The sequence below is a fragment of the Athene cunicularia genome (genome assembly GCF_003259725.1).
Source record: "Athene cunicularia isolate RWA chromosome Z unlocalized genomic scaffold, athCun1 chrZ_part2, whole genome shotgun sequence".
Classification (NCBI taxonomy): domain Eukaryota; kingdom Metazoa; phylum Chordata; class Aves; order Strigiformes; family Strigidae; genus Athene; species Athene cunicularia.
Window position 1 is genome coordinate 22,918,935 of NW_020799143.1, and position 22,046 is coordinate 22,940,980.

At 36.8% G+C, this 22,046-nt stretch overlaps 1 protein-coding gene across 6 annotated transcripts in view; it reads right to left on the reverse strand.

The window, feature by feature from the left end:
- The window catches only part of CCDC171 (coiled-coil domain containing 171), a 147,977-nt gene extending 126,605 nt beyond the window's left edge, over nucleotides 1-21,372 (reverse strand). For 2 of the 6 annotated variants that reach the window (XM_026866312.1, XM_026866310.1), the window contains exons 1-5: nucleotides 19,706-19,876; nucleotides 15,286-15,424; nucleotides 13,070-13,244; nucleotides 10,175-10,356; nucleotides 5,178-5,324 (exon numbers count right to left, since the gene is read on the reverse strand). In XM_026866312.1, the coding sequence (XP_026722113.1) occupies nucleotides 5,178-5,324; nucleotides 10,175-10,356; nucleotides 13,070-13,244; nucleotides 15,286-15,424; nucleotides 19,706-19,752 (690 nt within the window). In that variant the 5' untranslated portion in view covers nucleotides 19,753-19,876. Of the gene's footprint in view, nucleotides 1-5,177; nucleotides 5,325-10,174; nucleotides 10,357-12,489; nucleotides 12,598-13,069; nucleotides 13,245-15,285; nucleotides 15,425-19,705; nucleotides 19,877-20,923 lie in introns of those variants that run through there. The other 4 variants (XM_026866311.1, XM_026866313.1, XM_026866314.1 and 1 more) reach the window with 4 other exon arrangements.
- Nucleotides 21,373-22,046: the final 674 nt, after the last annotated feature.

Sequence of the window (22,046 nt, forward strand, 5' to 3'; positions counted from 1 at the left end):
CTTAGAGAACATACTAGACAGTCTCAGTAGCTATAATTCCTAGATGCCAGTTGTGCATTGTGGAGACACTAGAAAGCAGCGGATAAAGTAGGGACAAGCCATCAATTTAAAGTTTAACCAATAGTACTGCTAACTGGCTGAGGAATGTGTCCCCTGTCACACTGCTTGGAGATTTTTCAAGTCTTCTTTATGAGGACCATAACTTACCCAAAACTGCAGTTCATGGTGAAAATAACGAGTAAAGAAAAGTAGGTCCGCAGGTTGGGGAGTGTTTTGATTTTAGATGGGACCTAAATTTCGTGCTTCTCTTACTTAGATATAGTAAAAAATTTGATACACTCACAGACTTAAACTACTGCATATACATACACCTTCTGCAAATACAGAGGGACCTTCACTCAAGTCTTCTTTGCAGTCATCTCCCCTTCACAGCAGCATTACCAAGCTAATATAAAATGACACATTTAGCAGGATATTAAAATTTCAATATACTTACAGGTAGAGTAGCAGGAAAGGTGATATGAAAGCTAAAGGAATGGTCTTTGAATGGTAAATCAAAGTCTCAGAAATATGTCAACATACTCTGAAGTAAAATGGACCAAGTTATGGGACACTTTCAGGCCTCATGAGAAAGGCTTAAAAGCTTTGAGACACCTTAAGCTTCAGCTTAGTAAGAGCTGGCAGATTTAAAGACATAAAACAAATAATAGAAAATCACTACATTTCTGTGAGCAAGACAAAGAATTTGAAATTTATGAACTAGTATTTCTGTTTCTCATGGCAAAATTCACATACCCTTTTCTTCCACTGTTTGTCAAAGAGCTTTCCCACCCAGCTTTTTGGCAGCTAGACACATCACAATAAACACTATTTTTATACACAAATTGCTCTACAATTCCCAAGACATCATATTTCCAGAGCAATGAAACTAAAGGCTAAACGTATTTACTATCATAAATAGTAATATCTTGATGAGTTCAATACACATACATCAAGAACTTGTTGGACTACTGAATCTTAGGCTAAAGAGGCAGAATGATAATAAGGTTCCCAATTTAATTTTTTCTGGTACAGTATGTGTTCTCCTTCAGAAGAACTCATCGTCCATGCAACAGTACATCACATTGGTATCACTGCCAACTGGAAAGCCAGCAGATTAGACACTGTATGAACAGATACACCTAAAGAGTCTACAGAAACTTGCCACTGTTCTTTCTCTTCATTTCTAATTTGAAAAACAAGAAATGTCCTCTTTTAGACCATGTTAAGAGTAATGATTTAAGGATAAAAAAAGACTACTATTTATAAAAAGAAGGGGGTGGGGAAGCAGACATTTTTCACCTTCCTTTCTTTATAATATAGTCTATTAGATATAATCCTTCATAAGAGTGCCGTCATACAAAAAGATTCTAAATTTGTAATTTCCATTCATTACTGAAAGACAAGTATTTTTCCATGGACTTCTCCCTTATGTCCAGCAGAGGGTAGTAAAGGAACAGCTTTGGCAACTCCAAAAAAAGTTCATCCTCAATGCATATCAAAAAGTAATGTATAACAAAAGATTATAAGATTGCCTTTTAATTAGAATTACACTACTCTTCACACAAATCACCTTAAGAAGTTTGGTGCCATCATCAAGAACTTAATAATTCATTTTCTAATCATGAAAAAATGTGGACCATTCTGTCTGGGGTGTACTACTTTCAGGTTTCTGTATCTGAATGAAATCATTCTCAAATACTTACATCCTAGACAAAAATACACTGTATTTAACCACAGCTGACAGTACAGGACTGGTTATCAGATCTTTATCCACATTTCTAACGTGGGTAATACTTATTGTCATACATTGAGGAGGTTTAAACTGACAGCTAGAACACCACAGAACTATGTGAGAGTAACACCAGATGGGCAGAAATGCAAGGAGACACTGGTATGTTGGCACACAGTGAAAACTACTGCCCAGGCTTTAATCTCCCTCTTTAATGCCTCTTCCACAATGTATGGGAAGAATACGGCAACTAAGAACGTAATCCACAGAAGCCAGCATGCTACTGAGACAGCTGTTAAGACAGAAAAGAAGAAATTCTACTGACAGCAATGTATTTAAATCCCAACAATACCCTGGCTTCACAGAAGCACTTCTTTCTACTTCAGAATGCAGCATGCCCTTTTAAAAGGGGAGTGCTTCCTTTCAAACAAAATTAGAAGGGAAGACTGTGCTCATTTCCCCTCCTTTATGCAACAAGTCTGTCTTTGAACACTTTGAACATATCCCCCCCTTTGGTCTTGGAGGCTATAAGTTCCAATAACTGAGCTAGAGAGATGAAGAGCAGGTCCCTTCGGTTGAGGTCTTTCCACTCTGTTTCATCAGGAAGAATAGATAATTGCTCTGCCTGATTGAACTCCAGAAGGTTAGAGAGGAAGAGGAATGAAAAATTTATAAATCAAAGGAAAAAAGTCACGATTAGATTTCAACAATAAATTTATAAATCAAAGAAAAGTTGCAATTAGATTTCAAACTGTTAATACTAAACTGTTATTCAGTATATAATTTTTTGAGGGAGAGGATTATGGGTGAGAGAACAAACTAAATTAGATTAATCTGGATTTTGAACTTCAGAACTCCTGCAGCTTTTCATGACCACAAAAAAGGCAGAAAAAATTTTGTTGCACAAACAATGATAAAGGGTACTGGCACTCTGTAATATGCAGATGAATCTGTCATTACAAACTCCGGAGTCCACTATCCACTATGAAGTCTGCAGTAATCAATGCTGTCTATAGCAATCAATATTAAAAGTCTGAAATACGTGGTGCTTTTACTTCTTAAAGAATAAAGCTATTTTCAGAGATGCTCATTAGTTAATCTCTCACTTCAAATACACACTAAGTTATCATTGTAGGCCTTTTCAGAAACTTACATACATGCAATTTACTTTTGAGATAGTGAAGTAAGATGCAAACTGAATAAAACATATGCACTACAGTCTAACAGACTTTTTTTTTTAATCCACGGGGATTTGTGGTAACTTGCTTAAACTTTCAAATGCAAGAGGTTTCATCACATGCTTTACCTAATCACTTCTTAAACAGCTATACTTACAACAAGTACTATAAGACTGATTTTTCTGCAGTGTGAATATGTTGTTTTCTCATGACATTATTAAGAGATTCTGTAAGTTAATAAAATTTAATAAAAATTATGCAGCAATGAAAATATCTTAGCTGATTGTGGTTAATAGATAGCATTTCCCAATAAAACCATCACCAGGGCACAACTGTTATAAATTTTCAAGGAACTGAGTGCTTCCATTTAAAATTTACTGATGATGAGTACACCAAAATATTTAGGAAGATAAATAATTTGCTGCCTTACTCCTCCTCCTTTCAGTTCATTATTCCTATGTTAATAGATTGAAAGCCTTGAAGACACAAAAAAAGCCCTTGTTCAAGTACTTAGAAGCAAAAACTTGTTGTTTATAAAAGGGCTATTGGAACTTCAAGTACGCAGCACTTTTCAACTGAAGGTAATTCTGCCTAGGCCAATATGGGCGTCTCACAATACTTGTCAATAGATTTCCTGTAGATCTCTTTGAGGGCACAGAAGTCTACCTTGTTGGTCAATAAGTCAGTGTTTTAGCTGACAAGCTTTGATCGTCCCTGTAGGAATTTTCTTGTGTATGTACTTCATCTTCAATGCAGGGCTCTACCTACCTAATAATCAATGCCTTAAAACACTTATTTTGCCTTTAAGGGAAAAATAACAGAGAACACACACAGCTGAAAACTGTATGTCACAGTGCTGCTTTTAGCTGGGTTAATTTTCCTTATGGTAGCTAGTATGGGGCTATGTTTTGCATTTGTGCTGGAAACTTGTAACAGTAGTTACTACAAGCAGTAGTTACCATAAGCTTAGAGAGAGTCAAGGCCTTTTCTGCTCCTCCTACCACCCTGCCACCAAGTAGGCTGGGGCTGCACAAGAAGTTGGGAGACCTGGGACACAGTTGGGACAGCTGACCCCAACTGAACAAAGGGATATTCCATACCATATAACATCATGCTCAGCATATAAAGCCAGGGAAAGAAAAGGGGGGGGGGATATGTTCAGAGTTATGGCATTTGTCTTCCCAAGTAAAGTCATATGTCATAAAGTCATAAGCCCTGCTTTCCTTGAGATGGCTGAATGCCTGCATGCCAGTGGAAAGAGGTGAATTAGTTCCTTCTTTCATGTGTGGTTTTTGCTTTATCTATTGAACTCTCTCTACCTCAGCCCACAATTTTTCTCACTTTAAGTCTTCCAGTTGTCTCTGCTATACCACTGTGGGGAGAGTGAGTGGCTGTGTGGTGATTAGTTGCTGCCTGTGGTTAAATCACAGCAGTCACTTATTCCTTTGAGGGCCCCCAATATCCTGCAAGTACCAATTCTTTAAAATCCATTGCAGAAAATATTTAAAGATGCCTTTGGTCAAAAACTTACATTAAAATAAAGAATCGTCGAGTCACTATGCTTTTCTTCAGTGAAAAATGTTCTACCAAGACATTCTTGGTGTAGACTGTACATACAAATAACATAGTTACTACAAAGCCTATCAGTGGACAAACAAGACGTTGAATCTTTGGAGAGAACTAGCAGTTTAGTAAAAGAAGCGCATTTACAAAATGTTAGGCTTTATAACTTCAGACTCCTTAGCCACAGGTGTCACCCAGCAGACGGGCAAACTTAAACTACCTGTAGCATTTAAGTTCAGATAGGAAGAGGCTGCCACAACACCATTGTGACCTTCTAGTATATTATTCTCTCTACCTAGCACATCTGGTGACTTTCTCAGCTCCAGCAGATTCCACATCATAAATTCACTAATTCTCAAAATCTTAAGCCAAAAAGGATAGACAAATTAAGAGGTTAGGGAAAACATACAGATTTCCTTAAGTAAAGCTAGCTTTGTTTTCATGCTTACATAAACCTTTTCTCATCTTCTGTTCAAACATCAATCTCAAATCAGGCACACAGAATAAGTGGCATTCAGCCTTTTCTGCAAAACATATGTTCAATGTTTTGTTAATCCAGTACACAGAATTCACAGTGTAACTGGGAGGTTCCATCCCTCAAAAAAGAAACAAGCACTGACACTCTGAGCAGTTAAGACTAACAGCAATAGTCAAAAAAGCTTTACCTCAAGTTCTTTTTGAAGTCGCTCCTCTCGTTCAGCACTGTATTCAAGGTCATTGGCCTGGCGCCTCAGCAGCTCAGTACAGTCATTGTGTTCCACCTCCATATCTTTCATTTTCTTGCGTATATTTTGCAGTACATTATTCTGCTCCTAGAAAAAAATAAAGCCTTACGAGATGCTTTTGTTAAGGTACAGCATTATAGTAAAGAGTTCAAAAGAGGAATACTTTGTGAATGGAGACTGCATTAGAACAGGTTATTAAAATCTAACATGTTAGCACCTCAACAGAACCATTTACCCAACAGACATGCTCTTCATTCACCACTAGGTAAAATGTGTTGTTTCAGAAAACCACTATGAACATGACCTTCCTGGAGCAAATTCCCCACAGGAAATCTTACCCTCTAAAGAGTACAAGGCTGGTCTTCCAAACTCCTCTCTACCAGCTCAGTGGCAATGATAGAGAGGTAAACAGTTAAGTGCATTTGACAAAATGATACATTGTGGCAGAAGTTCTATTTTGTTCTGGTTTTAATTGTCAGAACTTGAAATTTTTAGAAACAGTTACTCCAATAGACTAAATATCTTAATTTCTGCTATTCTGAGAAAGCCTTTCATCTAGAAACTTAATTACTTTAAAAAAAAAAAAAATCTACATGAACTGTAAAGTTTTCAGTAGAATAAAATAATCAAGCTATTCCATACTTCAGTTTCTGTGTTCAGAAGTTGAACCAAGCTACAGGCTGGGATAATTACTAACACTACTGGATTCATCTGCTCTGTGGAGTCACTGCTACTAAATCCACATTCACACCACCTCAGGCTCAGAGGAAAGCAGCCAAATAATGAACCCCCAGTAGCCTAGCCCATACTTAAGCTGGAGATCCCAGAAGTCTCAAAAAGAATAGTTTTGGTCCAGTGAATAGGAGTAAGCTTTTCCGTAACTAGCATCAGAAACAAGCTATAAATCCAGTGATTTAGTTGGAGGACCTTTGGAGACCCAATTTGTTAAAATTACTTTCTGTGCAAAACACAGAAAGATTACAGTAAAGTCCTCCTGTTCATTTACTCCTATTCAATATGATAGCAAGAGCCATTTTGTGAAAAGAAACCAGTTGGTCTTCAAATTGTGCTATTACTCTTACATCACATAATCTTGTTCCTAGAAATTACTAATCATAAGGCATCTGCAGAGAATGGAGAAGGAGGAGGAGAAAATGAATTATTCATATAGAATGATTCTTCAGAAGGTTGAAGTTTGACAGAACTATGTTTATACATGAAGATCAAAGAAATACAAGTGTTTCCTAAAGTCTGGAAGATGAATTTCAGAAGTTCCTCCAGACTGAGGTTTGAAAGTTTTGGCCACTCAAACATGACAATAAGGGAATCATGACTCTTCTACAGAGCTAAGTGTTACCAATTAGTAACTCGAAAAAAAAAGTTTATTTTCTTTCTTCTTCCATGTGCAGGCAGTATGGCACAATTTTTTGCCATCTTCTGAAAACATAAGTTTCACATGCATGCGTCTTGTTATGTGAAGAAAAAAAATGGGAACCTCAGTAAATCAAAATATTTCAAAAATAGTATACCTGGATATGGATAAATTTAAGCTAGTCCTCTAACTTTGTCTGTAATATCAAGCCTATGCACAGGTTTCTTCCCATCAGCATACTAAAAAATTATTAGCAAGTTTTATAGAAATATATGACTACTCTCACTCTATCCACACTGGAAAGATAGAAATATTTATCTCTTCAGATATATCTTCCAGATATTCACAAAAGTGAGTCGGGAAAAACATTGCATGAAGTAAGCAATACACAGTCTGCTGGAAAATACTACATCAAGACTTAAAAATATTTTATACTGGAAACGTAGTTAACATTAATCAGACTAAAACTGACATGAATACATCGAGCTTGTTATACAAGTCATCATGAGTTGTAGGATTTCAGAATCTTGAAGAAATCCCCAAATTTTTCAGGCTTGATATGAAACTGTGCAATACTATCCCAGCAGTCACCTGCACTTAGGAGGTTCAAAGAGAAACATACTTCACCATGTAAAAAAAAAAATATATATATACACACATGTATACCTGCATGTCATATACATATGTACTATATCTGTTTATGAAAAACATGGCTGATATTTTTTAGCAAGGGTGCATAAACAACATTATTTCACAAGCACTCTAAGGAAAACCTGAGTTGTTCTGTGCAGGAGTACTCTATTCTGACTAACCACAAGGTGATGCTATTTCACTTACTATTAGGAAGCAGATGGCATGCTAATCACATCCAATAGAGCACACTACAAACCTGCTAGAAAGCAGAGGATTACTTTCCCTCCATATCTTAGAGACAAATTTCAATAGGTTAAGCTGACTTAATTTCCATGCCTGCCTCAGCATTTTCATAGCCAAGTTCAGAATTACAGTTCATGAAGTGCAGGTTATCCAACCAGGATTTGCATACATGCTTAGAATCTCATTTCTATGTGCATATTAAGACCAAAATTAAATTCCCTTTATCTAGCTTTCACTTCACAAGTCAGCATAACTATAAAAGTATTTAAAACAGGCCTGTAAATACACAAAGCAAAAGACTGGAACACATTTGAAATTGTAATTTATAAACCCAGATCCTTCTACAATTTGACTGAAAAGTTCACATCAAGTAAGCTTTCAAGCAACAACAGCAAGTTAAGAGTTGACATCTAGCAGTGAATTGCATTTACTTTTGGAGTGAACAAGTTTCTAGCTTTAATACATTTACCAAACACCTGCCTCTGCAGATCACCTTTATTTCTGAATGAATACACATCCACTGACAGAGAACACAATGTCCCAAGCGATCCACTGCTCCTTTTGATGTGAGGACAAATAACACTGGAGAGAGTGTAACTCTCCAACACTGCTCTTTTTATACAGTATTAAACTCACTGAATGTAGCTTCTATAAAACACTGTATAGAACAGAAGACAAGTCCATTCCAAAGCCTCCTCAACCTAACTCAGCCAGAACACAAGAGCCAAAGCTCCACTCCGCCTACTTTACCTGGCAACTTAAATAGCAAACTCTAAGAATACATTTCTTCATAGCCTATACCTAACCCTACATTTTTAAACACTGACTTTGAATGAGAACTGAACCATGTTTCTTTGAGAAGGACTTTGGGATGTCATCTGTCAATCAGCTCATGCTTCTCTCTGAAACCCTCCTTTCCTCAGCCTTTGGGTTTTGGGGTTTTTTTTTTAACTACTCCTTTACAGTCCTCCCGCTGTTCCTTCAAAGCACTGTTCAACAGCTCCCCATTCCCCAGCAATTTTGTGGATAGGAGGGAACTTCCTTTTTCTCCTCCATTCAGAGAAAATCTACTTCAGTGGGATCCTTCTCCACCATCAGGTCAGTGGGATCCTTCTCCATCATCAGGTCTCCTGGTCATTAAGATAACAAGAGTGCAAGTCATTTTGCAGCCCATGGACAGAAACACTACATATCTGTACACTACTCAATTCCTGCTTTGGGTCTCATTATTACACCTCCCTTTCCAGATCCTGACTTCACACAGCTGAAGGGTCAGTACATAGTACTTTTGGAATACACGTTATTAAGGGATTCTGTCTGTCCTGATCTTTTAAGAGCTGCTCCTACAGGTGCCATATAGAATCTGACCAACTGCACCATAATGTAGTACAACAGGTAAGTTTGCTGTCAGAACTTGACTATCAAGCTGCCAGGTGAGGACTGCTTTGTGTCATTTGGGAAGACAGTTCAGCACTGTCCCAGGCTTAGAGCTGACCAGGTGGGAAGAAAGCAGGGCTAATTTTCTACTGCTTGACCAATCCTCAGACCAACTGAGATCAGTCTGCCACATCTTAAAGAGAAGTATAAAGAAGAATACAGGAATATAAAAAAAGGAAGAAGTCTCACTGCATAAAAGAGAGTGAATCTCTTGGTAACAATCTGTTCTCTGCATACATCATGCATATAAGTAAATGGCTATCAGCCTTAACAGAACCTTTGCACTACACTTTTTTTAAAAAACATAAAGGACAGCTGTAGCTGAATACATTCTTGATTTTCCTCACATATTATTAAATTGCTAATATATAAGGTAATTTAATTATCAATTAAAAAGATTAAAATTATTATAGTTGTGTAATTGTTTATGTCCCTGTGGAGCAGATAAAAGTTGGGTATGTTAACTCAGCACTTCCACGCCATAATACTGCTAGGTTTCTTTAAAACATAATTCATTTGTGAATAGCCTGACTGTATAAAAACATGTAAAAGGGTTCATATTTTTATTATTTTTTACACATTTAACACCCAAGGGATTTATGTACACCAGCGCAACTTAACTTTAAAAAGTACTTCTCTCAGGAAGTACAACGAAATTAATTACCTGAAGAATAAAACTCCACAATCTAAAACATATTACACAGCTATCTCTTACTATTAAATTACTTTTTTCTAACCAAATGGCAGAATTTCCAACAACAGTCATTTTTCATGTGGCACAGAGTGAAAAACATACAATGCACTGCTGGAAATCCCATCACCACTGTTTGGGTTCCCTGACAGTGCGTAGCCTCCGTATCACACAAATTATTTTCAAGCTCACAGGCTATTAGATGTCAGACTGGGCTAAGAGGGAAATAGAGTCAGAAGCTAAGTGTTGAGTGTCCTTGATTTTACAAACTCAGCTTTGTACGACTGTGCAAATGGGCCTCACTACCAATGTGCATTAATAACTTGGTTTAGGTGTTTATCGTGAAAATCAGCCACAACACATTCCATCAAAGCACGGACAACTGTGACACAGAGCAAATGCAAATGTATAAAGCTATATTCTTCAGAAATATTCTGTACTATTTAGCTATTTGGTGGAAATTTTCCCCAAACCAGAAAAACCCTAACCCACTACACACTTTGCACCGAAAAAGTTCCAGCCATCATTTCATGCAGCTTTCCAACTATTAATATATCATACCTGAAAAACACGTTCTAGTTTGGTTCTTTCCTTAAGAAGCAATTCATATTCACTGTTGCAAGTTCTGCAGATATCATCCTTCTCACTTGCGAGTCTCTGCTCTTGTTCTTTCCACTTCTGCTGAGCAATGTGAAACATTTTCTCAGTCTCTGCTGCTTTCTGCTGAAGTTCTTCATTGAATACTATTGTTTACAGAAAAAGAGAAAGAAAGAAGACAAGCAGCACTGCAAAGCATGTTCAGAAGAAAATGAGTAATGATCTTGCCAGTTCTCATACATATTGTGATATTCTGGAACATTAACACTTTCAGTACCACAAAGTACCACCTTCATTACAAAGAAAGAATCAAATTTTGTGTTCCTATAGTATCTTTTGCACAAGGACATAGGAATGCTGTAGAGATTTTTAAATCAAAACTGTTCTCAGCTTGGCAAAGAATAAAAACTTGAGATAACTCTTTCAAGTGAGGTCTCTATAGCATGGAGGACTTAAATTTCAGATTTCTACGTTTGGCCAGCTTAATTTCAAATGTCTATTTGATATAGATATTAGTCTGTATCAATTAATTTTGAGCTCATTTTAAGTGACAGTAAAGACAAGCACTCACCCCATGAAAAGGACTGTAGGAAAATCTAAGGCACTTTGGGCTAGCGAGGAAAGTTTTAGCTTTTCCAGGGAACTTTACTACTGCTCAAGAGATTCAAAACTTCATCCCAGGAAATGCCCTGAGATAGGAGAACACTGCACATACTCTTCTGCAAAAACTTAAATGCTGCGGAAACCTTCGTTAGCTATGCCTTTTTAAGTAGTTTGACTAGGAACTTTGCTTTATTTTACAAACTGGCTTTGAGATGAAAATAGTTTGTATGAGCTTTTTCATTTTGCTGAATACAACTAGCTACGCTGGCATTTAAGTGATCACCACTTTCTAACATTTTTATTTCAAATTCATCCCACTTTTCTGAAATTTCTTCCTAGTCTGAGAAGGATAAAATGAACAGAAAAGGCACACTAAGACGACATAGAGAATCAGTGGACACATGATGGAAAAGGACTGTCAGACAGCAGAAAGTCAAGTCTCACTGAGAATAGCAGAAAAACAACCTGGAGGAAATACTGAAGAGGACAAGACAAAAGCAACACCTTCTATCCACGGAGCTAAGTCACGGTCACAGCATCAAGTGAGGTGAAGAAGGTTCTAAGTAACCAGAGAAAACAAGCAGTAAATTATAAACTAGAAAAGAACTGAGAAACAACACCATGATGATTTGACTTCTTCGGCACCTATCAGGAAAAAAAAAAAAACAGTTTGAGCAATTTCAACCAGCGTAATTTACTGTCAGTTAACAGAATTCTACTTACTGATTCTGGTATTGAAAGAAAAATCACACACATTGAGGAAAACATCCCTTGCCTCTGCAAAATCTATCCTCCCCTCTTTCTCTTCTCCAGTCCCCTCAACACGTTAGCTCAGTCCTTTCACGGAGTTGACAAGCAGCACAGCAGGCTGCGGTCACTATGCTGTGGTTCTTCCACCAGCAACAGTCCCTTTTGAGTCCTGCCTCTTGGTGCCTGCATGGGCAGTCAGTCACCACTTTGGCCTGAGCCCCTACTCAGGCTGCTGCTCTGCTCCTGTCTATCCTGCTGGCGCTTTTTTTTTTTTCCTCTTTTCTCTTCATCTTGGCATTTAACACCCTCTCTGAAGCACGTTTTGGCAGAGGTGCCAGGCATTCTCTGGTGGGCAGTTTGGTGCATGGTGGTGGGTGGGTTTGCCCGTTGTGAAGCTGGCTGGGACCAGCTCTGAGCAGACCCAGACCTCTTTGCTTCTGCACAGGTTGCCCTGCAGACGTGCAACCACCACCACACCTACCCATGAAGTCAATCACAAAATGACAGTTAAAGTATTTTAAAATACACACACACACTATTCACTTCTAAACCGGCAAGCAAACTAGCAGTAAAGTGAGCATACACAGAAAGAAACGTAGCTCTTTCCTTTAAGTGAGAAATTAGCAGTTCGTCTTCAGCTTGCAACCACAGAGGAATTTCCAAATGGAAAAAAATGCCTGCTTCCAGTTTGCAATCGATAAGATTTTTTTTGTGTGTGTGTTCTCCAAAGGAGTAAAAAGCTCAGCTTTCTAATTATCTTAAAAATACCTGGTACTTTTAAGTACCTGGAAACTTGCAAGTTTCCTTCCACTCTTCGAAGGATAAAATCTCCATCAGGAGCACTCTAAACTCTTCATGGAACATTAAAGGCTCAGCAAACGCACAAATACATCTCCTGTACTAGATTAAAAAGGTATTATACTTACTTAGGTAGTTAAAAATGCACCTCACTTTTAAGAATGAGAAATCTCTCTCTGTTGAGGAGCATCAAGGAAATCTGAATTTCTAAATACAAAACTAGTAGGGAGAAAAATGTCTAGGTAAAAACTTTTCCTTCCACATACTACTGACACAATATACATGTTCCATTACCTATAAGAAGAGAAACAAGAATGATGAGAGGAAAATAAACCAGACAAGCAATGAAAAGCCTGAAACCTTTGAAAATATGAAAGAAACAGTATGATGAGAACTTCCGGAAAAAAACTGTTGGAAATAGTGCAAACAAATGAACATGAATGGACTTTTTCTTCTCTTTTTTTTTTCCCTGAACTGGAAGAACCGCTGGATATAGTGATAACCAGGATGTGAAGGCAACTACCACAATTACAATTGTGTACAAGGACAGAACTCTTAGGAGTTTACAAAAGCAGATGGATTATGAGATGGGAAAGATATGAAACCGCCAAGAAAAACAGCAATAACTAGAAAATTGAATTTCTGCTTCTCACTTGTCTTCCTGACTTGACTTAGCCTTTGATCCAGGCCTGCTTTTTTGAAACTCACCTTGTAGTTCCACAAGTTTGGTTTTTGTATCACTTAACTCCTCTTCTACAGCATACATTTTCAAATGGGCATCTTTTCTGGCAATTGCCAATTCATACTCCAGACTTTGTCGAACAGCCTCTCCTTTCTCAATTTCTGACCGTAATTTGACTATCTGGCTTTCGTAGTTGGACAGCTAGAAAACAAATTTGTTTCAGAAAACTGACAAGAATGCTACTTTGAAAAAAATGCAACATTACAGAAATACACCTGCAGAATATTTTTTAAATATATTTTGAATTTAATTTACAGCTGCCTTCTTATTGCACTTGAATATGAAATACAGTCTTGCAAAAGCATATTTATGCAGATTTTAAGTACCTGTACTGGACTTTATGCAAATTGTTCCTATTCCTATATGAATTCTATGTACCTTAAATATACCCCTCCACTTTTCAAAAAATACACAACCTTAAGAAAACAGAAGTCATAACAATGTCACCTTCCTGCACCTCAAAGGAAAAACTGCAGCAACAGAAATATTATAATCCATACACAATTTTCTGTTAGCTTTCTTTAAATTTAACACTTCGAAAAACAGTCATGTTGGGATGCTAGACTATCAAACATCTAATAACTCACAAGTATACATATGAATATAAAATTCAGTCCAATAATGTTCAGTAGACAAACAGAATGATATTAAATTTAACAGACAACAAATTTAAGAATGGAAAATTCATCAAAAAGTGATCTTATGCAGATTAAAAAACAGAGTCTAGTCATTTCTGCCAAAATCTTGGTCCAGAAAATCAAGTTCTAGCTAATGAAAGACGAGAAGGCAGACAGTAAAATATATATTCCTTCAGAACATCTATTAAGTAGCCCCTTGACTTCAATATCACATGTAAACAACTTGTGCACTTCCATTATCTGTAGCAATATAGTAAATGGATAGGAAAAAAAAAAAAGTCTCTCAAGTAGTTTATCTACTTAAAACACAATCTGACTTTGTAGTGCAAACCACAACAGCAAAATGGTGCAGAAAATCCTTCTGCACCCTGAGTGAGCAAGAGGCTGTGTGGTGCTTAGTTGCCAGCTGGGGTTAATTCTCAATGTAAGAGCTGGTTTGCTTGCTTTTTTTTTTTTTTTTTAATCCAGGTAATTCCAGGGATGCATTTTACAGAATCACCCCACAGCTGATGGGGCAATGGGCAAATAACAAATTAACTGCAGCATAAGAGCAAGTCATTGTGGTAGACCCAGGAACCTCTTAGTTTTGGTACAGACCTCAACAATGTATATGGAACAGCAAACTTGGGTTTACTGGCTGGAGTTAATCCAAAACTGATGAATCAGCACCCACATAACCTCCCCTAGCAAATGGCTAAGAGCAGAACTGTCACCTACAGTAGTAATAATACTTCTGCATCAGCACAGTTTAAACCAGGGTATCAGCAGCCAGATGGGTGTTAGCAAGTGTGGGAAGGGTTCATTGTAGATTGTAACTACTGCTGTACTCAGTGCCCACCTTTTCTTATGTATACTAGTGCAAAAGCTGATATTCAAGCTAAAGAAAAGATTATTTTCTTACTACTACTTCATTTCAGTACTAGTTTGCTCCAACAGCATGAAGCAAAACCTCTATAACGTGGGTGAAGTATTTCCCTGTGAAGTAACAAGTATAAAGTTACTGATGAACACATAACCACATCTGTACATTATACATTGTTATAGTTACTGAAAACTGCGGATTTTTAAAAGCTGAGACACTGCAAGACTACTAAAGGATATCCCAGCTGCATTTGGTGCACTCACACAAAAATACTGTACTAGGATTGAGTTGCAAATTGTTTCTGCAGAATTACAATTTAATACCCTGCAAAAAAATATAAATAAGAACTAAGTAAGATCTTTCTATGAAGCTAGATTCATGCTGTTGCTATTATTTTTTGTGTCACCAGGCAAGTTTATCTAACAAACTACAGGTAGTGGCAGTGACTCCTTTCCCTGCAGAAAATCTGTACTCTGCTTGGTGCACCTTTAATTATTAACAATGCCAGCAGAGGTGCCAAGAGTTCCTATGAACAGGCATAAAAGGCCTGCACAGTGCCACCTTCCTTGTTACTTTTCAGCTAATGACTGTGCTTTTGATACACCACGTGAGAATATTATTTTAATGAAACAAGATTACATTTATTCCAGGAGTAAAATAAATCAAATAAAAAAGTCCTTACTTCTTGATTGTGTTTAATGATTAAATCTAATTTTTCTTTTTTAGCTTGACAGAGTTTCCTTCTCAGATCTTCAGCAGTGTCCAAATCCGATTCATTATTATTTTGTGGTAATTGTGACTCACACTTGGCATTATATAAGCTGCAAAATATGAACATTTTCAAAAAACATGGGTATTCCTTTTAAATTTTAATGTTCCCTTATTTCAATGATCGGATTGTGAGCCCAAAGTTCTAAACATTCACTTAAGTAAAATTATGGCACACAGTTGTGATCATATTATTGCTCTTTGAAAACAAGGGTTATAAACAATTGCTTATGGTGCAATATATGTAGCAGAAGGAACTTAAAACAGACATACACTTTGTATTTCCCAAAGCTGATTTAAGCATAACATGAGTTTTGTTATTTTTATTATCTTTATTATTAATATTAATAAATTTTTAGATACTTTAAAAACAATTCAATCATCGAAATTAAAATGTTTGTCTCCTGAAGTAAAATTAATTTTTTAACATGGATTACCATCTTAAAACTTCCTGTCATGAAACAAATGCACATATATGGAACAAAAATCCCTTTTACACATTTTTTCTTCAAATATATATATATATCTCTAAACTACAGACAAGCAATTGATCACTAACACAATATAATTAGTTCCCTAAAAGACCCAGTATCTCAATTTCCACTACTATTTCAGTTAAAAGGAAATCTACTTGGCAGTTAGCAAGATCAACCCTCAAGCACTAAAAACAATATTAAAATAATCAAAACAAGCTTTTATATGTAGAGTGAAAAATTAGTATAAAAATACACATTTAATTAAAATTACCTAGCTTAATAATCTTACATGTCTTTACCATAACTTCAAACTGATAAACTTTTAAATTATTTTTGAGTTAAAAATCAGGTTTCACATTATTTTATATATGTAAAACTGGCTGCAACAATTAGTTGCTCCACACAAGAGCACAAGTTGTCAAGACCATTAAACATAAAATATGAACTATATTGTAAGAGGAAACAATTAAATTAACCACAAAGTTGGCATCATTTCATATAAAACTGAAAACACTAAAATAGGTTACCTTTGTCTACATGAACTCTTAATTACAGAAATTACAGTCTACCAGGATTTAATTACTTGTTTTTTCTAAATAAAAAATGACCACTTCACCCCTGGGTATATGCACAGGTACCATTAACATTTTCCACAACCAAGAACTCTACCTGATGATGTATGTTTTCTCATGTAAACTGACTAGCAAAGATGACTCAAATATCATCAACAAGGGAAACGTTTATTTAGATTCTGTTGCTTTTTAAGACACTACTAATAACATAGGATAAAACTTCATTTTTTTAGCTGCAGCCTATAATATTTTATAATTTAATAAATACTAAGTGTTTTTCCATTTAGAAACAAGACAATCTATGAGATCAGAATAATTGTATGTCATCAGTAATTGTTCCACAGGGTGCCATGTACTTAACACATTTTATATATCTAATAAATGTAGGAGATAAGGATCATTAAAACCTGCATGTACTGCCAGAAAACCACAGGCACATTATTAGCTTTCAGTGTTTATTATGGCAGCCATACCCAAAGGAACCAACATGACTCAAAAGGCAAAAGATCATTAATAAGGTAAGTAAAATTGCATATTCTTTTTTACACAACTCTTAACTACTGCAATAAGAAGATATGGTGGTAAGTCAAGCAGGAAATAAGAAAGATCTGAGCAGCCAGAGCAACTGTTAACTGTATAAAAGCTTGTTTGTGGAAATCATACAGGAGGTTTGGGAGACCTTTAGTTTTCCATGCTTAGGTGTCCTAGTTTCATCTGGAATAAAGTTAATTTTCTTCCTAGTAGCTGGTATAGTGCTGTGTTTGGATTTAGGATAAGAATAATGTTGTTGACATGCTGATACTTTAGTTGTTGCTAGGCAGTGTTCATATCAAGCCAATGACTTTTCAGCTTTTCATGCTGCACTGCCAGGTGGAGGCTGGTACTACACAAGAGCTGGGAGGGGACACAACCAGGACAGCTGACCCAGATGGGCCAAAGGGGTATTCCATACCATATGACATCATGCCCAGTATATAAATGGGAGGGAATTGGCTGGGGGACATCACAGCTTGGGGATTGGCTGGGCATCTGTCAGCAGGTGGTAAACAACTGTATTGTGTACCACCTGTTTTGTATATTCTACTATTCTTAGTATTATTTCCCCTTCCTTTTCTATCTTATTAAACTGTCTTTATCTCAACCCACGAGTTTTACTTTCTTCTTCTGATTCTCTCTCATCCCACTGGCAGCAGGGAGAGTAAGCAAGAGGCTGTGTGGTGCTTAGTTGCCAGCTGGGGTTAAACCACAACACTAAGGAAAACAGAAATGAAAAAAAAAAAGGCAAGTCATCTTATTCAGAAACAATGCAAGAAACAGCAGTCTCAAAGATAGCTAAAGGCCAGATTAGCACAAAAGGTTGCAAAGCACAGGTTAGGGAAAAAATCAAAACCCAAACAGAAAACTGAGGAAAACTAGGGCAAAGAAACACAGGTTATGGAAAGGGTAACCATTTTGTTAGTTTGTGGGCAGCGGGGAGGTCGCTTTGCTTCTTTAACCTGGTGATAAATATTTAATACTTCTTGCCTGGAGAGCACACTGAATGCAAGAAAATGAATACTTTTTGTAAATTAAGTCAAAAAAAAAACCCCACCTTTATATCTTTAAGTAAATGACATTGGTTTGAACAGCAATCAGCTTTCATGAAAACTATTCCTTCCAACTCCTCTACTAATTACCCAGAAGAAAAAAAAAAAAGAGCACAATGGAGATATCTACACAATAAAACTTACCCAGAGGAAAATATAACTATTAACTGTTCTGCTTAACTGAACCAGTAGAAAAAAAAAAAACACAAACCACAAACAGGTAACAGAACATCACAAGTAATAACAAATTAGGAACACTACAGAAATGAAAAATCTGCATAAGAGTATTAAGACACAACAGTACAACTGTAACTACTGGGGAAAAAAGCATTAAACACCTTTTTAACATACCATTTTCTGCACAGCTTCTAAAGTCACAATGCCATTACTGAAAAATCAAAAATATAAAGCAGAAACACCTATTTTTTTATTTAGTAGAATCAAATTGAATCAGTTACTTAGTAAATGATTCTCTTACCTGGTTTTATTTCTATATTAACCATTTTGTTATTTTATGTCTACCTAAACATTTCCAAATAAAATCCAGATTGCCTTAAGAATTCTTACTTCTGTGATATTTTCTTTAATCATCACAGTGTCACTAGCACAAGCAATACTTTATGAAAGCTTCATACTACCTATTGTACGAGACTCTTCCTTCCATTGTTCGTATTGCAAGTCTAAGTGCTACAAGCATAAAGCTCCTGGAAGTTTAAAGGAAAGACAAAGCAACACAAAATCCCTGGGAAGTTTCACAGCGTGTATGACTCGCAGGCTAACAGGAATTCAGAGAATGGTTTGTAATTCCATTTTTATACATTAATAGTTCATCAATCATTGGTTTTAACTAAAATATGTATTTTAGCAACTACAGCTTTTATCTAAGACACAGTTTTTAGTACTACTTTTAAGATTCTTCACAAAAGCATATAAGCAGATGAAACCGCTTTTGAGTTCTACACTGCAGAATGACTTTTTCTAACTCAGACACTTTAAATTCACAGTCACTTATAAGTTAGCTAGCAACAGTGAACACAAAACACTTCAGAAAAAAACAGTATTTTACTAGCTTCCACATCTGGCAGAAAACAGAATGATTTTGTAACACAGAGAAATTTTCTTTCATTTATTAGCTAGCAGTGGAATTTTGCTAAACTTTCCCAGCTGAAGGAGCAATCTGCAGTCTGATTTCCTAATCGTAGTTCAATATGCATAGTATTCTACTGTTCCTATATAATTGGCATTTCTGTATAATCAAACCTTAAGTAGTGACAAATAGCTCTCACAACGAAGATTAACAGAATGTATTCAAGCTTATTTTAATTGTGCCAAAGATCAAACATATATCAAATTATAAAAAAAATAAGACTCGTGTGCAAGACTTAGAGTTGACCTCTACTGCCTCAGCTAATGCAGAAAACCATTCTGTAACTACAGGTCAGCATTCCTAACTGCAAGACAGGAACTCTCTCCATCTCTGAGTCACATCTCCTACGCTCAAAATTCTTGTACATCAGATGATCAGTATGTATTCCTTCAAGTAAATCTTTTCATCTAATGCCTATATTCACATGGCACAGCTTACAGGTGTCACATCAGTCAGGTGGTTCTTCAGTCTGAATTACATAATTTTCAGAATCTAGAAAATAAACAACAACATGAATCATACTACCATTTAAAAATACAGAAGTGAAGCTCACCTTTTAGCTTCCATGATAGCACAGCTGACTGGAGAGGACAAATTCATAACGTCCAATATTCAGCTTTTTAAGTCTGTAAGTTCTGGAAAACAGACATTGTCTTCAATCACATTTAGTTGACAAGCTTCAAGGACTACTATTTTCCATACCATCAAAACATTAAAAACCTGTACAGAGACGTGCTTTAGTTTATTTGACAACATAATAACCATTTGTTAAGACTCAGTTACCAGCGTTACTAATATGTCATATAAACAATGAAGGTTAATAGTTTGCTTCAGTTTATTAACAAAGAATAACTAGATGTATCATCTAGATCTATCCATCAGAATTCACCTTGGTACATGTCTTCCTAAGTCCTAAAATAGATAACTACCACACAACTGTCACACAACACTCCCAGAGAAAGCAACAGAGCTTGCTCTTCCTCTAAGCTGATAGTTGAAGACCTCGTTTTCAAAGTACAAACAAGTCTATGGTAAAACAGCTATGCATGTGTTAAGGCCCATTAAATCCTAAGTAACTTGCAAACTAAAAACTCCAACTTTACATGAGAGAGCAGCAACCCTGATAGAGTATTTGTCATATGGTATTCAACAAGATCAACTGCTTGGATAAAAAAAATTGTGGTATCAGGGTATGGGAAACTATACTATCAGTTGTGCCCAATTTCAGCATTAAGATGTAGCTCTGAACATTGCGGAACTGCTTTCATACACCAACCCTTTTAAGCTTTATTGCAGACTCCACCAAGATGTCATAGTGAGCAGTAGAATAACAACAAAAAAAGTGTAACTAAAAGCCTTTCTTAGAAATTTGTTTTTTCACCTCAAGAATTCCTTAATTCTACCCAAGAGCTAATAGCTGTAGTGGAAAAAAACCAACCAAACCTCAGTCTCAGAATATAACCAAAACGTATACTCTGTCACATCCACATCGTTCTGCAGTTTTAAAACTTTCTGATATTAATCTGGTCACATAGAAGAGAAAAAAAAATCTAAATAGTATTTTCTGAGAATGCTTATGATTTTGAATATGTAACATTCCTCTGTTAAAGTATTTATCAATATCTAGTTTATTAGGACACAAATGGATACACTACAAAGGCATGCTATTTCATTTAAGAAAAAAAAAAAAGTATTCAAGTGGCATGGAACAGCTCACAGGAGCCCCATAATTAAACAAAACCGTATCAGAAGTATGTTTGATTGTTGTTACCTATGAAACTTGAGTCATATTCTCCTCATGAACTTCTGAATATGCTTAACTAACTTTAGCAAGGCCACTGATTTTGACTCGATATAAGCAAGTGATGCCAGCTAGATGATGCCCGCAAGCGGTTGGTCCTAATTGCTGTAAGGAGCCTCAGACAAGAATGGGACCCAGGACACAATTTCTGTAAGGGGCCTCAGATACAGTTTTTGCAACTGTGATGGGTACATCCTAGGGCGGGCAGAGAAACCAGCAGACACCTGCAAAAGCCAAAGATAAGAAAGCTGAGAAACTTTAGAGACACAGAGATGAGCCAAGACAAGACCTCATAAGAAAAAAAGACTCAAGAGTTCATGGGAAGGACACGAAGAGTCATCTCTTCAACAACCACTAGGGACCACCACAGACCACCAAAAACCCCCATGGAAGCCCCTCAAAGACCCTTCCCCAAATTTTAGTACCTTGCACAATGTATTAACATATGCATTAGATCCTCTGGAAATAGAAACTTCTTGGAAATCACATGAATATATAATGAGTGTGCCTTTGTCTTTCAGCATGCACATTAGGTCGAGTGATCCCCCGTGCCCCAGTGCTGCAATAAAGAATGCCTGCCTACTAAAACTTCAAACCTAAAGGGTTGAGACCGAATTTATTATAACAGAAGAAATTCCTTCCTGTGAGGGTGGTGAGGCACTCTCACAGGTTCCCAGAGAAGCTGTGGCTGCCCCTCCCTGGCAGTGATCAAGGCCAGGATGGATGGGGCTTTGGGCAACCTGGGCTAGTGGAAGGTGTCCCTGCCCATGGCACGGGGTTGGAACGACATGATCTTCGAAGGTCCAACCCAAACTGTTCTATGACTGAGACTACTCAAATCTACCCATGATCTTAAGATATATCAGTTGAAAAGATACAGAACCAGGAATAACTAACATATCTGCACTAGAACTTATAAAAACTCTCCAACAGTTGTTTCAGCTGAATCACTAGATTTTCGTTAACACAGACCCCACATTTTATGCAAGCTAGAACTCAAAGCGACAGCATCGCTTCACCACGTTGGCACCGCATATGTCACCGGCTTCAGCACACGCTGCGCTAGCGGCGCGGCCGGTGCAGCGGGCAGGCC